At 51.8% G+C, this 15717-nt stretch overlaps 4 protein-coding genes across 4 annotated transcripts; 3 read left to right on the top strand and 1 right to left on the bottom strand.

The window, feature by feature from the left end:
• Positions 1-393: 393 nt before the first annotated feature.
• Positions 394-1471, top strand: UCRPA7_8054 (putative geranylgeranyltransferase beta subunit protein; the record flags this gene model as incomplete). The annotated part of the gene is made up of 2 exons (XM_007920578.1): positions 394-796; positions 849-1471. The coding sequence occupies 2 exons, from the start codon at positions 394-396 to the stop codon at positions 1469-1471; spliced, it is 1026 nt and encodes a 341-aa protein (XP_007918769.1).
• A 2725-nt stretch (positions 1472-4196) lies between these two features.
• Positions 4197-4899, top strand: UCRPA7_8053 (putative type-2 protein geranylgeranyltransferase subunit beta protein; the record flags this gene model as incomplete). Its single annotated transcript, XM_007920562.1, has 2 exons — positions 4197-4562; positions 4627-4899. The coding sequence occupies 2 exons, from the start codon at positions 4197-4199 to the stop codon at positions 4897-4899; spliced, it is 639 nt and encodes a 212-aa protein (XP_007918753.1).
• A 1171-nt stretch (positions 4900-6070) lies between these two features.
• Positions 6071-9507, bottom strand: UCRPA7_8052 (putative dna mismatch repair protein msh3 protein; the record flags this gene model as incomplete). Its single annotated transcript, XM_007920572.1, has 2 exons — positions 6071-8688; positions 8739-9507. 2 exons carry the CDS (start codon positions 9505-9507, stop codon positions 6071-6073), a joined length of 3387 nt encoding a protein of 1128 aa, XP_007918763.1.
• Positions 9508-12666: 3159 nt separating this feature from the next.
• UCRPA7_8051 (putative hexose transporter protein) lies at positions 12667-14410 on the top strand (the record flags this gene model as incomplete). The annotated part of the gene is made up of 4 exons (XM_007920571.1): positions 12667-12830; positions 12892-13121; positions 13175-14169; positions 14225-14410. The coding sequence occupies 4 exons, from the start codon at positions 12667-12669 to the stop codon at positions 14408-14410; spliced, it is 1575 nt and encodes a 524-aa protein (XP_007918762.1).
• Between the last annotated feature and the right edge of the window lie 1307 nt (positions 14411-15717).

Here is a 15717-nt window from a genome sequence, read left to right as displayed (position 1 = left end):
CGGCCTTACTTGATCGCACTTGATGTTGACTACCGTTGGTGACTTTGAAGTGCTTGTAACGATGTCGTAGAATCCTGAAAATTAACCCCCAGTGATTAGCTTCATGTAACAAAAATTTTTTTTTTTTTTTTTCAGAAGCTTCAATGGTCCGGCATCGTCTGCTCGCGGGTCATTTCGATCTGTGGCCGGCGCCGTGAGGGCCGAACCCGCCGAAAGTGCCCACATCCGGGGTTACGTAAGGATGCCAAGCCCGGCAACGACAGTCCAATACGGTGGATCTCTCCTGCAACCAAAATCGCTGCCTTGAAATAAGCACACTCCTGATAACGTTGAAGGACAGGCGTCTTAAAGAATCAGCTCGTCTTCCAACCACTGCTGCTTCGTACCCATTCTATGGCCCCTCAATCAGATAAACTACCAGACGAGCTTCTCCACTCTATGGCCGATAAAGTTGACAGCTTGTCGCGGTTGGCGACAGAGAAACATGTCACATACATCCAAAGTCTGGATACGAAGAAAGACGAGTACGACTACTGGCTCACTGAACACCTGCGCCTGAATGGCCTCTACTGGGGCCTGAACTCACTTCATCTTCTCGGACATCCCAACGCGCTCCCACGGGATAAGACGATCGATTTCGTTCTCTCATGTCAGCACGAGAACGGAGGCTTCGGCGCCGCTCCGGGGCATGATGCCCACATGCTGTCCACCGTCAGCGCAGTGCAAATTCTTGCAATGATCGATGCATTTGACGAGCTGGAGAAGCGGGGCAAGGGGAAGGCGACAGTGGGCAAATGTGAGTTCTTGGCTCTATGTCTCAAGGATATCTGTAACTAAACCTTTACCAGTCATAGCAGATCTCCAGAACCGGGAAACTGGCACATTTGCTGGCGATGAGTGGGGCGAAGAAGACACTCGCTTTCTCTATGGTGCCCTCAACGCGCTGTCTCTGTTGGGGCTGTTGTCTCTTGTGGATGTCGACAAGGCTGTGGAGCACATTGCCGCATGCGCCAACTTTGACGGCGGCTATGGAGTCAACCCCGGCGCCGAGTCTCACTCGGGCCAGATCTTCACATGTGTGGCTGCTCTGTACATAGCCGACCGGCTAGATCTTGTCGACACAGACCGGCTTGGCCGGTGGCTCAGCGAGAGGCAAGTCGCGAGCGGCGGGTTCAATGGCCGGCCTGAGAAGTTGGAGGACTCCTGCTACAGCTGGTGGGTTCTGAGCAGTCTCAAAATGATCAATAAGGTCCACTGGATCGACAGGGAAAGGCTCATACAGTTCATCCTGAAATGCCAGGACCCTGAGCTTGGTGGCATTGCAGATCGACCTGGAGATATGGTAGATGTCTGGCACACGGTGTACTCGGTAGCTGGGTTGAGCTTGCTAGATTATGAGGGCTTGGAGGTGGTGCATCCGGCCTACTGCATGCCCGTCTCTACCATTGAACGCGTCCTGGGCAAGAAATAATCCAAGCCTGATAATTGAGGATTCAAAGGGTTCCAGGAGTTCTTGCCACTGTGCTATTTCTTTGAGATGCTACCTAAGTTGCGGCAGTCTGCTAACCTGCCACTAAGGTCACAGAGAGTGTGAGATACAGTGCGATAGAGGCAGTCTTGATGAAATTAGGCCTCAACCTTCCTTTCTGCGTGCTTCTGAATGACGAACAGTTTTCTCAAGCAACTTCACCAAGGCAAGACTATAACAGCGCAAGGAGATCTTTCTCTTGAATCACATCCCAATCACTCTATCTCGCTTTTTCTTTTGGACATCTTGAATTTAGACTTTAATAAGCCTCTTTCGAGATTTCTACCCCAAGACCTTCTCATTTATTTTACTCAATTCCGTTGTACACCAGAGGTTATGGGAGCTGACCACCAAACCCCCCCCACAGAATCCACACATACAAGAAATTGCGGTAATTCTTTCACTCCAAGAGTACATTTCTCCCCGGTCACCTACTTCGTATCTTTCTCTTCTCTTCCACTCTTTGAACGACACCAAATCTTACAGAGTGCCTTTGAAAGACTGATTATACATCTATCTGGGCTAGATAACTACAGTCAGAACACTCGAGGGTCCATAACAGACGAACAATCAAAGCACACAATACTGCTCTCAAAGCTCGCAAATCTCTTACACTTACACAAATCACAAAACAAGGACTTTATTGCAACTTCCGATTGCCTGCAATGATTGCGACATATGGGCACCTCGATATTACTGTTCTTCTAGGCAATACAGTCCAACTGTTGCCTGATACACCATATAACCAGCTTATGAAGTGAGAGCAGAAGCAAGCTGTCAAGTTCTTTAGCATCCTACCTACCTAGTTTACTCTGACCTAGAGCGCGTGCTGGATGCCCCAATCGCCCTAAGGTCTCGTCCTTCCATTAAGGGCAAGAACACTAGGCTCGAGCTGTCTCCTTCCCACATTCGGTCGTTCTTTCCTTCACTCACCCAACCAAATTCCTAGTTTCGCGTGTGTCATCCCTCCTTCCTCGTCACTACTTTGAGATATTTCCTCCGTCACATCATTCCATCCATTCTTTCCCCAACACCTCCCTGTTGTCGCGCACTCTCCCCATTCATCCTTCCCTTTCCAAAGCCACCACGGCCTCTCCCTCTCCCCTTTACCTTCCCTATTCAATAAACAAGGCATCTTTCCTTCTTAGGCGTAACTTCAACTCGTTCTTCCTTCCTTTCCCCTTTTCAATCTATACTCACAGTTACCAAGCATTGTTTCCGTTCGTTATTTGGGTCCTAGATTGGGGGAGCACAATACTGCTGGGCAGGCTGGTACACACTACCACGGTCTGGCTACCGTATTCTAACAGACTGAACATCCACGCAGCTGTGCTGCATTCAAACTAACTAAGGCAGTGACCATCGTGTGTCGCTCCTGCCTGGAACATTGACACTTGAAATACGAGTCATCGGCTCCTGCTGATCATGACGGAAGAGTTGGGAGACCCTACTACAGACTCATGCATGCAAGAGACTGAGGCATACCAGTCCTTCCCTCTGACATTCCAGCCTCTCACTGTCAACCCCCTATACCTTACTCCTTCAGCCAACGTTCCGTATCATAACCGGTACTATCATCGCCCGCTGCTCTCGCCCGCTGAATGTGCCGCGAGCCATTTCCTTGGCCACGCAGGTGTCAGCTGCTGGGGTACACCGGATGTGACTTCTCTTGAAGGCGCACACCCTGGCAGTGGGGAGCTCCTTCGGTGTCAGTCTCTCGTCCCGGGTTCTATCAAGCAAGAGATTCACCCCGCAGGTGCCACCTGGGACACTTCAGAGGGACAGATGTACCCGATGCCTCCTTCCCCAACCTCAACTCAGGTACGTTATTATCTGAGTACTCGATAATTTCTCGCCGTTCTTCATCGGTGAAGTTGTTCTCCATGTCAATTGTTCCACAATCACATTGCTTCTTGCTTTCCCCCTGGCTGTTTGTCCGCTCATTTGTCTACTCGCTTCCTAGGAGATCTTGACCGTTGAGTTTGCGACTTGTCTGCGTCGTTTGGTGGGAGGAATTTTCTCTGTACTAATCTGATCTGCCGTAGATCATGGAAACAGACGACTCTGGAGTCGACCCGCAGGCCAATGTTCAACGACCCTCGGCTCCTGAGCAGAATCGCGTCACACCATTGCAATGTCTTCTCTGTCCCAAGGAGCCTAAATTTTCTGACGTGTCTCACCTACTGACCCATATCTCGTCAAAATCGCATCTGGCATGCCGCTTTAGGCTTGAGCTACAGAAGAAAAGCGATGTCGTCGCAAAGTCGAAAATTATCGCCTTCGACGAATGGTACCAACGAAACAGAGTTGAGGCCCTACTAGACAATCGGATGGCTGCAAAAAAGGACAAAGCTACGGCTTTGAGAAGCAAGGCTTCTACAGGTGGCGTAAGCATTTCCACCCACCCCCGATAATCCACAAACTTGACTTGACTAAAACGTAACATCAGACGAAGCGCCGGCGGTCGGCCACAACAACAACAACAACAACAACAACCGTCGACTCTCCGGCCACAAGAAACAAGCCACACCAGCCCCATCTTCATCACTGGAACACCTCATCTGGACGTGCCTCGCTTCACCTCCATGAATCCAGAGACGACGTGAAGTCCGAAGACGCGTATTATACCCCATCAGAAGACCGCACCGAGCCTGAAATCTCCCTGACAATGTCGTCACAAACATCTCGTGTTACGAGGAGTCGGGCTAAGCAAATCTCTGCCACATCGAAGCAAGAGCAAACAGATCACACTGACACCACTATCCCGTCAGAATCGACGGCTGCATCCGCTGACGCCGGTGAGGTCGATGCGACCAAACTTAAAGGCATCGTTTGGCCTGGCATGGGCATATTTGACGCTGCGACGTCTGAGCAGAAGCGGATGCGGAATCAGAAGAAGGATTCATCTGTGCTTCAGAACATGATCACCACATCGAAGTCTGTCCACCACGATAAGTTCGTGTGGGACGACGATTTCGCGGGTGTGCCAAGGATTCGGGATATCTATGCTAGCCCGTCCACCGATGGAAGCCCCGTAAGCCTTAAAACGTCTCCTGACGACTTCTTGTTACACATTTACTAATCTCTACTGTCAACAGGATGCCGATGAAGATGAGGACAAGCAGGCGAAGAAGAAGCGTGGCCGCCGCCCAGCCATGGTAGAAGACGGCGATAGCATTCGTCAAACTAGGTCCACTACTAAAGCGGCAACGCAAGGCCGACGTGGCCCGAAACCCAAGATGCCCCTTAAGAAAGTCAAGGATGAATCTGATTCAGATGCTGAAGAGATGAACGATGGCTTAAGCGATGATGTCTTCCACGACAACCGTACAAGACGATCTGGTAAGCCTATCACCATTCACCACCAATGAACGAAAGCTGATATTCTCTTCAGGAGCCGTGAATGGTCGTTCCAGACCTTCTCTGAATCAGAACCAAGACAAGTTAGGTCAACCCAGCCCTTTCTTAGTTCACCATCTAATGATTAACATATACAGCTTTGAACTCCCGGGCCGCCCGGCGTTGCAAAACCTCAACTCAAACGCGCCTCTGGGTTCGCCAACTCCTGTGTTCAAGCAACGCAACCACAGCTACCCGGCTTTTGGAGCCAAGGAGCACGAATTGCACGCCTATCCAGCGCAGTCTTCAGTGACACCACCAGTCCACTTTGGTCAGAGACTGTTCCCAAATCCTGCGGGACCCAATCCACTGTTCCATCCTCAGTCTCAGAATGGACCTCCGATGCCGTATAGTGCCCCTACCTACGGTCAACAAGCTCGCCCCGCAAATTCTTTCCTATCAGTCAATCAACCGCAGCAGTATGTGCCCGGTTCATGGCCGTCTCTGGAAGAGTTTATGTCGGGTCGCGATGCAGGCAATACCGCGCAGTACGACTTTTGATCTGTTCTTGAGAGTCTGATCTTGTTACTGTATCACGGTCAGACGAATGCTCGCTCTTGGCTTGGTGCTTTGCAGACTAGCACTTACTCTTTGGTTTTCGGTCGGATCGACCTGCGGCACTTGTCGCTGGGTCTGGTTGGAGGACGATATGAAACAATTATGCTGGGCACAGCAGTGTTATCTATCATCAGCGCAACGATTCTACTCCTTACAGTGTCCCCCACTACGCACAACGACTTCATCTAAATGATTTCATCTCGTTTGGGGCGAGAAACACATGGTTGCCGTTAGGGATGAATGCAGCCACTGCAAGGATACCTCCATCTTCATCGCTTTGTTTTTGGTCGATACGGAAACATCCAACATCAAAGCGACAATGCTGCGATGGCTCAGTGTTACTTATTATTTGCTTTTCTTCTATTCAAATGCCTCTGCTCGATATTAGGGTTGCACGATTTGGAAGACTATTAGAGCAGAGGCATGCCCATGGTGGTTGATCAAGCCCACATTGATACCAGATAAGCGAAAATGGTCTATCGTATATATAGGCACAACAAATTAAAGTTTCGTCCATTGAATGCTTGTTCAGCCCTTGAATTATCATTACATGTAGGTTGTGTCTTCCGGGTCTCAGTAGGTCATTTACAATTGCTCGATGCTTGAAATCAAATGGTCAAGCTGAGCCGTACCATGCTCAAGGACATCGCTCATTAATGCTGCCGCGCCACGAAGTCTCCGCATCTTTACCTCCTCCTCCAGTTCACTGGACTTCTTCGCGGCAACATCTAGCACCTTCCGTGGTATCTGGGCCAGTCTGGCGACATTCAAGCCGTAAGATCTGTGAGCAACGCCCTCGCCGACTTCGTACAGGAATGTAATCTCCTCATCCGCATCGACAGCTGTATCGTCATGATCCCCGGTAGGAGACCTGGTGTCCCGTCCCGAGGTGCCGTCTGCCAGCTTTGTAGCCGTGAACCGCATGTGCACGTTCTTCACGAGGCCATCGCCGAGCCCCTCGGCGACCTTGGCCAGGCTCTGGTAGTGCGTGATGAACAGCGTCAGGCACTTGGTCTCGCGCACGACGTGGTCCAGCACGGCCTGCGCGATGGCGGCGCCGTCGTGCGTGCTGGTGCCGCGGCCGAGCTCGTCGAGGACGACCAGGCTGCGCGGCGTGGCGGAGCGCAGGATGGAGGCCGTCTCGCTGACCTCGACCATGAAGGTGCTCTCGCCCGCGAAGAGGTTGTCGCGCGCGCCCATGCGCGTGTAGATGGCGTCCGCGAGCGTCAGGCTCATGGCGTCGGCGGGGACGAAGGAGCCGATCTGGGCGAGGAGGACGAGCAGCGCTGCGGCGCGCACGAAGGAGGACTTGCCGCCCATGTTGGGCCCCGTGATGAGGTAGGCGAGTGGAGAGGGGGACGAGAGGGTGCTGGTGAAGGGGATGTAGCCGTTTGGGAGTGTGTGTTCGGCGATGGGATGTCGCCCGCCTGTGACGGACACGGTGGGGGGCGCGGTATCCGGGAGAATTGTTGGTTTACTGTAGCCGGGCAGGGCGGCAACTTTCGAAAGAGATACGAGGCAATCAAGTGTTGCGAGAGCGGCGACGGCATCACGCAGAGGCTGATAGTCGGCTGCGATGGAGTTCAGAAGATCTTTGAAGGCGGTATCACACGCAGCGGCGAGAGCTTCCTTGTGTTGATCACGCTCATTGATGAGTCGGACCACTTCTGGTGTGTGGAACCTGGACAACTTCTTTGTGCCACTGATTTTCATCCATGAGGCTGGCACTTTCTTGAGGTCGGTGTTTGGGACTTCGATGAGAAACTCTATTCCAGCAACTGTGGCGTAGGAGACTGGTGACTTCTTACCCAGCTTGGAGGCTGCTACAGCTCTGTGGGCGTCGAGATCTTGCTCGACAGCGGCAATGCCTAGTTTGTGGTTTGTGATATCGTCTGTCTCCTCAAGCTCTCTGAAGAACTCATACTTGTCGTCCTTCCGTGCGGCCTCCGGATTAATCTTCTCCAGATAGGAAACGACTGTCTCGCCAATTTGTGGAATGGAACAGATGGCTTCACTCAGTAGAGGAGAAGTATATCCTGTATCTGCTTTGCTCTTCACAGACGCATACTCCACCGAGATCTTTTGGAGCGTCTGGAGCACGCCAAGCAGCTCGGGACGGGTACACTTGCCGTAGTAAATGCGAATCAAACTCCGTTCTAGATCAGCTTTGATGCTCACGAGCAACTTTTCGAGCTTGTCCACCTTGGCCGTAGACTGATTTTCGAACAGCTCTTCGACAGCTGACACACGCTCTTCGAGACGCTCTCGATCCAGAAGTGGCCGCCCGATCCATTTTCTCAGAAGGCGCTGACCAAAGCGAGTTTGTGTCTTGTCAATCGCCCAGAGCAGACTGCCTTTCTCTGTATGGTCCGTCGAGTTTCGGTAGACCTCAAGGCTTTCCAGTGTTGTGCCATTGATCAGCATGTGTGTTCTTGTGCTGAAAGACTGGAAGTATTTGGTGAGATTGAATATGTGTTCTAGACCATACTCAGTCAAGTGCTTAATCATCGCAGAGAGGCATATCGTCACGGGCTCCGGAAGATGAAGGACTTTCTCAAGGAGAGCTGCGGCACGATCGTCCAAACTATCTTTCAGCTTCCCAGCGTAAAACTGGGTGACGTGCGAATACGCTTCTGCAGCCATGGTTTTGCTCTTGGGGACTCGTTCAACCCGACTTCTGTCGCCGAAGACATTTGTGCTGCTTCCGGAAAGATGCTGGAGAAGCTTGTCCGAAGCCTTTGTCAAGTCGCCGACAATGAGAAACTCGCAAGGCGAGATATGCAGCAGTCTTGTCTCGATTTCTCTCCTCATGAAGCCATCCTCAAAATTATCGTAGATGATGTCACCCGTTGCCGGCTGCACCGCGATGATGCCGACATCAACCTTCTCATCCGTGCCCACCCCTTTTGTTGGCGACTCCGTTATGCAAAGAAGATACCCGCCAGCAGGAGCACCAGTGTTATCAGTGGATTGATCTAACTCGCCAAGTTCGTCAACATAGGTGCCTTTCGTGTAGACATTTGTGAGCTTTCGAATGAACGGGGCGTTCCGGTTGTCTCCCGCTTTCTTCAGTGCTGCGGTCTCGATTTGTCGTACTACACCGACTTTGTGACCAGCCGCTACAAGGCGCTTCGCATGCACTGGAAGACGGTGAACGGGAATACTGGCAGATGCAAAGCGGTCTAGATGCGCTTCAGAAGGATCTGGCCGTGTGTTAGAATCCATGATCACATTGCAGATTGGTGAAACTTACGCTCATCGTAGCGGAACTTTCCTGGAATGCACACAATGCTAAGCTCTTTGGCAGCAATACGCGCATCCTCTCCAAAGAATCGAAATTTGTAGCCCACTTCCACGATGAGGATGGTGTCCATATGCTTCCTCTTGATGTCGAGGAATTGTATTTCCATAGGAGTCAATTTACCCGTCTTTGATCCCTTCTTTTTAGTAGTCTTAGCTGGACGGGGCGAGTCTTCTTCTTCAGCATCCTCACCACCATCTCCTTCCTCTTCTTCGCCCGCAGCTGGCTCTGCCTCGACCTGCCATCGACGCTTAAGACTATCGGGATGACCGAGCTTCTTAACGAACTTCCGATGGAGTTCCTCTTTCCTTTTCCTGACGTTTACTTCGTCTTCATCCTCATCTCCGTCGACCACGTTGGCGCTGGGGCGCGACTCATCATGTAGATACCGTTCGGTCCTACCGCTGGCACTAGCAGTAGGCCTTACTGCCTCGATCGCTTTCGAGGGTGACTTCGAGAAGAATGTACTCCGTTCTGCACTCGGACCATCGGCTTTTGAACGCTTTATCGACCGGTCAGGGCCAGTGTTGCCGTTGTCAGTATCTGCTTCAAGAGGTCGCTTGCGGGCCGATGAGCTTCCACGGTCGTTGCTACCAGCACCACTGGAGCTCTGCTCCTCGGGATCTGGTAGAGATCTGGACAAGCCATTGACGGTCTTTTGAGTGAAGAAACTCGTCAGAGAAGCTTGTCGCTTCTCCAGCGGCTTGGAGGAGCCGGCCATGATTGTGGATGCAGGTGTTGGTTGTCCTGACACTTTTTTGTTTAATGACGTTGTCTAGCACTACCTCTTTACGCGCTTCGGGAGCTCGACGCGCCTCTAGTTTGACGGGAGCGCGCTACGGCGGCCGCCATCTCGCAGCTTACATAAGCCACACAGCCACTGATATCTCGGACTCAAATAGCTCGGTGCCTGCCTACAAAGTAACCGCAACAGTTGCTCTTCCTCCATTTTTTACGCTTCTGATGGCTTCGAATTCATTTAGCATACGTGATACACACGCCTCTGCTTCTAGCGTGGTGGTGAAAGCTATGAACGGCGCTCTCCGATAGAATGCTGCGCTACGTTGTTACTCTCAAGCCAATGGTGCCCCGAGCTGCGCAGCACTCGAGTTCATAGGCAAGCCATGATGCTTTCTTCGGCCGAGACCTTCTCTCAGGCAACTCGTCTCTGTCATGCGCCAGTAACGCCATAGCTCAGAGACATCTGAATAGAGTTGCAGCGGAAAACATCGTGTCATCATGCAATCGGGATCCTGACAAGCCAGGCTAATTCTCGTCTTGTCAGGCTGCCAAGTCTGCCCAGCCATTGGGGCTCCATCGAAGGACGCATTCACCCAGCAATCTAGCCTTCGCTTCAAAGCTTGGTCTTCACATGAGCGCTCGGGTGGCAACGGTGATGAACACGCGCCTCTGAATATCGGACTCTCCAACTTGCCTGGTTACGGGCCGGAAGTCGTGCTCACCACAGGCTCTCAGGCTCTACCGAGCGGGGGACAGCGCTGATAAAGCGTAGAGAGCTGCATACGTGCTATTCCCAGGACCAGGGTTTCTCTTGTCTAGACTGGCGTGTTCCGGGATTTGAGCTATTCCGGGCGGCAGCTGGTCGTTTGGGCCCAATCGAACAAAGATTCCATCCGCCCGCCTGGTTGTGTCCCGTCAGTCAATAGACATGTTGTCGCGGTCACCATTCAATATTGCGATTGCCACTTGGAGTAGTTGGAGAAAGGCCAGCTGCTGATGCGGCGGCGTTCAGCTCCAGCCCTAGCTTGGCCAAGCCGTGCGACTCAGGCTGAATTGCCGGCTAAATTGCTGGGAAAGTAACGTCCGCGTTTCGCAGCCGCGGCCCTGGCAGTCGACCGGGGCTAGTCGCCGTCCATACAGGAGCCTACGGGTCACCCATCGACGCCACAGATTCGGCCCCAAGTCATTCCCTAGGTACTCCTCTGCCAGGGTAATAAACGTTAATTCTTAAAGGGTGAAGATACTCAATGCAGAATGTCGTAGTACTCATCAAGCTCTCGAATATCCTGTCCGTTGTTATGGGTCTATCAACCTCTACAAAGGTAGTAATGCCTTGTTGAGGAGGTAGTGGTACCCTTGGCAAACTAACATTTATTACCCTGGCGGAGGAGTACTTCCACTTCCCCATGGATGACATTCCTACCACTACGGGGCTTTCTGGGGCACAATAATTTGCTATTCTCAGAGTTGATCTAGTCACGCCTGCTATGCGGAACTTGACGGGCTAGGTTCTTTTCAAATCGAAGCCATTGTGTCTTGCTTGGATCCTCAGCGGAGTAGAAGCGCAATTGTTCCGGCGGGCGTTGCTTAATCGGCCCTCATTAGAAGGACCACTCGGGAGCCACCGACGACGCCAACCATCTCCCCACGTTAGGCTTCTACAAGATCTCTGTGTACCGGTAGTTGGATGGTTGTGCAGCGTATCGTTATCCTGGGCTAGTCCCACCTGGTTTTGCTCTACCTTTTCGGGCAGTCTCCCAGCTAGCCTTGGGGATTTTCACATGTTCTTCAAACTTGGCACAACTTGACCCATTTTCTTCTCCTCATGAGTCCGGAAAACCTAACAGCGGTTTAGCGTTAGTCGGCCACTCATGGGCGAGTCGATGGCTATTATGTGACGGAGATGAGCAGTCCATTCTTTGGTTTATTCCAGCTTATTGGGTGGCACGGGAAGGGGTGCTTGCCTTATGCACCCCCATCTACATGCCACGAGTTTCAAGGCGATCAGCCCGGCGCCCATGAACTTCAATATTATTGCCTAATTGACTATAGCAGCCCACCCACTTCTGGTCTAAGAGGTCTCTCCACGAATTCCGCGTGATTTTCGGAGCCAAGTTTCGAGTTACAAGACTGTTGGATGATGGGATTGAGGGATGGACGTCCGGTTTCGATTTTCTGGGCTCTTTCGTCCCCAACATGGTACTTTTCGCAAGCGCGGCAAAAACAGGCGATACATTGTACGATGATATCAGATGCGCCAAGCCAGGCGCCTGTCCACGCACGCAAAAAGCACCGGATAGCTTGGGACCATACCCCTGGCAGAAGTTACACTCGCTTTCAGGACTAGCTTCCGTTTCTTAATTATTCAGGAAAGTCGCTACATCTGGAGTGGCCTGGACACCTTGCGGGGACCCCCCATTGGATTAAACAATTCCCCATTAGTGCGGAAGGACGTGACTACATTACACGTCGTGCCGCTCCAATGATCCGTTGATCGAGGAATGCTCAATGTCGAGCTAAGTTCCTGATACTCCGGGGAAGGTCAAACCAAGTACTCAACCCGGACTGAAGGGCGGGCGATCTGTCCTTAGGAAACTCGCACGCTGGTTCAAGCGATCAAGCAATGTTTGCCTCATTGGGTTACTACTACACCACGCGTCCCTAAATCTGACATAGACCATCATTTGGGTTGTCTGTCTGCCGGGTGATCAGATTGTTCAATTCCCTGCCGCCCTAGCCCCCTGTGCCCCCGGGGTCTGGTTCAATTCATCCACATCCTTGGAGTCTAATTGGGGTCACGCAAACCCTTGCCTAGACCCTCCTTGTGGTTCCTCTTCTACATCGCTTGGCACCGCTTGGCCCCGTTGGTAATATGACCCTTTGGTTCAGGTTTGCGGTCCGGTCGCCCGTATACGTACCCTTCCAATACTACTCCGTGCTACAGGTGAATCTTGTATATCTAACCCTGTGGCCCCGATCATGTCTTTCTCAAGAGTCCTTCCCCTGCCTCATCCATATTCGTTCGTCTCTGTCCGGATCGAGAGACGCAATTGGCAGGTTTGTTGAAACATACAAAGCTGACATCCTATTTTGTCAATTCTTGTACGCCTAGCCTAACTACCGGCTATAAGTTATCAGTATGGGGCTTTTCAAGCGAACTCCTAACAGGGAGGCCACTGTGCTCGCACAAGAGGAGGCTCCTCAATTCGAAAAAGTTGACTGGATGAAGGAGCCCGGTCTGCGGAAGCTGTACTTTTACGCATTCGTTCTTTGCGTTGCCTCTGCCACCACTGGTTACGATGGGTAAGTTGTCTAGATGTTACGAGTGCAAGAAAACGGCCAAGTGTTAACCCTTCCATCAAAGCATGTTCTTCAACTCCGTGCAGAACTTCGACTCCTGGAAGGATTACTTCGGTGACCCGCACGGTTCTATGCTCGGTCTCCTCGGTGCTCTGTACCAGATTGGCTCTCTTTGCTCCATCCCCATTGTTCCCATTATCGCAGACAGATGGGGCCGAAAGCCCCCAATTGCAATTGGATGTGTGATCATGATTGCCGGTGCTGCTATGCAGGGTGCTTGCCAGAATCTTGGAAGTAAGCAATTACACTGATAAAGCCACTGTCAGGCATTCTCTTACAGTCTATAGCTTTCATGGGCGGCCGTGCTCTCCTAGGTTTCGGTAACTCCCTGGCTCAACTCTCTTCCCCCATGCTTCTCACCGAGCTTTGCCACCCTCAACACCGTGGTCGTCTCACAGCCGTCTATAACTGTCTCTGGAACGTTGGAGCGCTCATCGTTTCTTGGCTCGCATTCGGCACTGACTATCTACACAATGAGTGGTCTTGGAGAATTCCTGCCCTCATTCAGGCCTTCCCTTCAATCATCCAGATCATCTTCATCTACTGGGTGCCTGAGTCGCCACGTTTCCTCATGGCCAAGGACCGGCACGAGGAGGCTCTTGCCATTCTTGCTAAGTACCACGCCAATGGCAATGTCAACCACCCCACCGTCCAGTTCGAGTACCGCGAGATCAAGGAAACCATCCGGCTGGAGATCGAGAGCAAGGCGAATAGCAGCTACAGCGACTTCTTCCGTACTAAGGGAAACCGTTACAGATTTGCCGTTCTACTGTCACTTGGTATCTTCTCCCAGTGGTCTGGAAATGCCATCATTTCCAACTACTCCAGCAAGCTATACGACACAGCTGGTGTCACAAACTCGACCAAGAAGCTCGGTCTATCGGCTGGTCAGACTACTTTGGCTCTCTTCGTCTCCATCTCCATGGCTCTGCTCGTCGACAAAGTTGGACGTCGTCCACTCTTCCTGGCGGCTACGGGAGGCATGTTTGGAACGTTCATCTTCTGGACTCTGACCTGCGGTCTCTACGAGGAGCACGATGCGCCGGGCGCTAGCAACGCTATGATCTTCTTCATTTGGCTCTTTGGTGTTTTCTACTCTCTGGCCTGGTCTGGTCTTCTGGTCGCCTACTCTATTGAGATCCTGCCTTACAAACTGCGCGCCAAGGGTCTGATGATCATGAACATTTCCGTTCAGTGCGCTCTCACTCTCAACACCTACGCCAACCCTGTTGCATTCGACTACTTCGAGAACCACACCTGGAAGTTCTACCTTATCTACACCGTAAGTATAGCCTATTGCTATTTCACACACACAAAGCTAATAGCACCTTTTACAGTGCTGGATCTTCCTCGAACTTTGCTTCGTCTACTTCATGTACGTCGAAACCCGGGGCCCAACCCTCGAGGAGTTGGCCAAGATTATCGATGGCGATCAAGCCGCTGTGGCTCATCTCGACATCCGCCAGGTCGAGAAGGAGGCTCAGATCCACGAGGAGCACACCACTCTTGGCGAGAAGGTCTAATCCTACTCTGCCATTCCTACCGGTCTACAAGTTATTATACACTGATCAAAAGGGACTCTTGTGCTACTTTCAGGTTCATGAGAGAACGCAGTTTGCAAAATCATAACTCCATGTAATACGGCGAGTCTACGGGGGCTCTTCGTGTCCCCGTGTTTGAGGTGGAAGCTATCACTGTCTAGCTCTAGTAGATAGACTCTTAATTCAAAGGTTGGATATCTGCTCCAAGTCAAACCGCTCATCACCAAACGTGCCGCTGTGCCGGTTGTGCTACGTGAAAGTCTGGCTCAAGCCGGGCCGTTCCCATCCAACTACTACCTAGACACCCTCCGAATATGCAGGTGCAATGTATAACTGGCGAGGCATACCCTCCAGCCAGCCAGCGAGATCGATCTGGGCCATGCATGCAACACAGAAGGCAGCCACCCCAGCCCAAAGTAGGCACCGTACTGTACTGTACTGCGCAGGCAGGATCCCGATTAGCCCGGGCCCTCCAGCGGACCAACAGGATGAGCGGGATGCGTGTTGCGTCGCTACCAAAGGACAGATTGCGGCGCACAACCCACGACCCACACGCCCGGATGAAGGACAAGCAGGAGTGAGTGGCTTGTCCTGATCGTGTTTCCCTTTTAACCGGTTAGGCGTTCCTGTAGAGCTAGGTGAATCGATACCAACATCAGATGGAGAAAAGCAGATCAATCCTCCTGCGCATCGGACCACACACACACACATACACACGGACAGACTTGATCGCGTAATGTAAACCCATCCGGTCTTTCTGACCTCGCAAGCGAGCAACCAGCAAGTCTTGCTGATCTGTCCGGCGCCAACGGCCTAGACCAAAACGGCTGGAAGGACCGGAAGCGCGTTGGGCCACTGTCGTTGCTCTCTACAAATGAACCAGCACCAACTTTATGACTGCCCACTCCACAGTCGACTCTGTGTGGTGTGTCAGCTGCATATTACGAGCCGCCTCACGGCCGTCGATTGAAACAGTGGAGAGATGCAGATCGGGCATCTCGGAAGCGGGAACTTACAGACCGGCGATTTAGGGAGAAACAAAATGTGGAACTCTATTGTATGCATTGAGGTCTTAATAGGCCTTAATATGGACATAGCCTGAGTAATTATAGGTAATAATAGCTTCGTCTGATAACATCCTGTGCTGGAATATGTCTCCAAATAAGAATAGGGCAGACTATCCGTATCGCTGTAATCCAATGTCATGCATGCCGCCGAAACAGATATTGCCTGACAGCTTCTTTGCCTAGGTCCGTCCAGGGGCAGCCGCCAGTTTGCTATTTTCGCTA

This window comes from Phaeoacremonium minimum (genome assembly GCF_000392275.1).
Source record: "Phaeoacremonium minimum UCRPA7 unplaced genomic scaffold PA7_03_scaffold_572, whole genome shotgun sequence".
Taxonomy (NCBI): domain Eukaryota; kingdom Fungi; phylum Ascomycota; class Sordariomycetes; order Togniniales; family Togniniaceae; genus Phaeoacremonium; species Phaeoacremonium minimum.
Note: the sequence above shows the minus strand (reverse complement) of the source record. Positions and strands in the feature narration are given on the sequence as shown.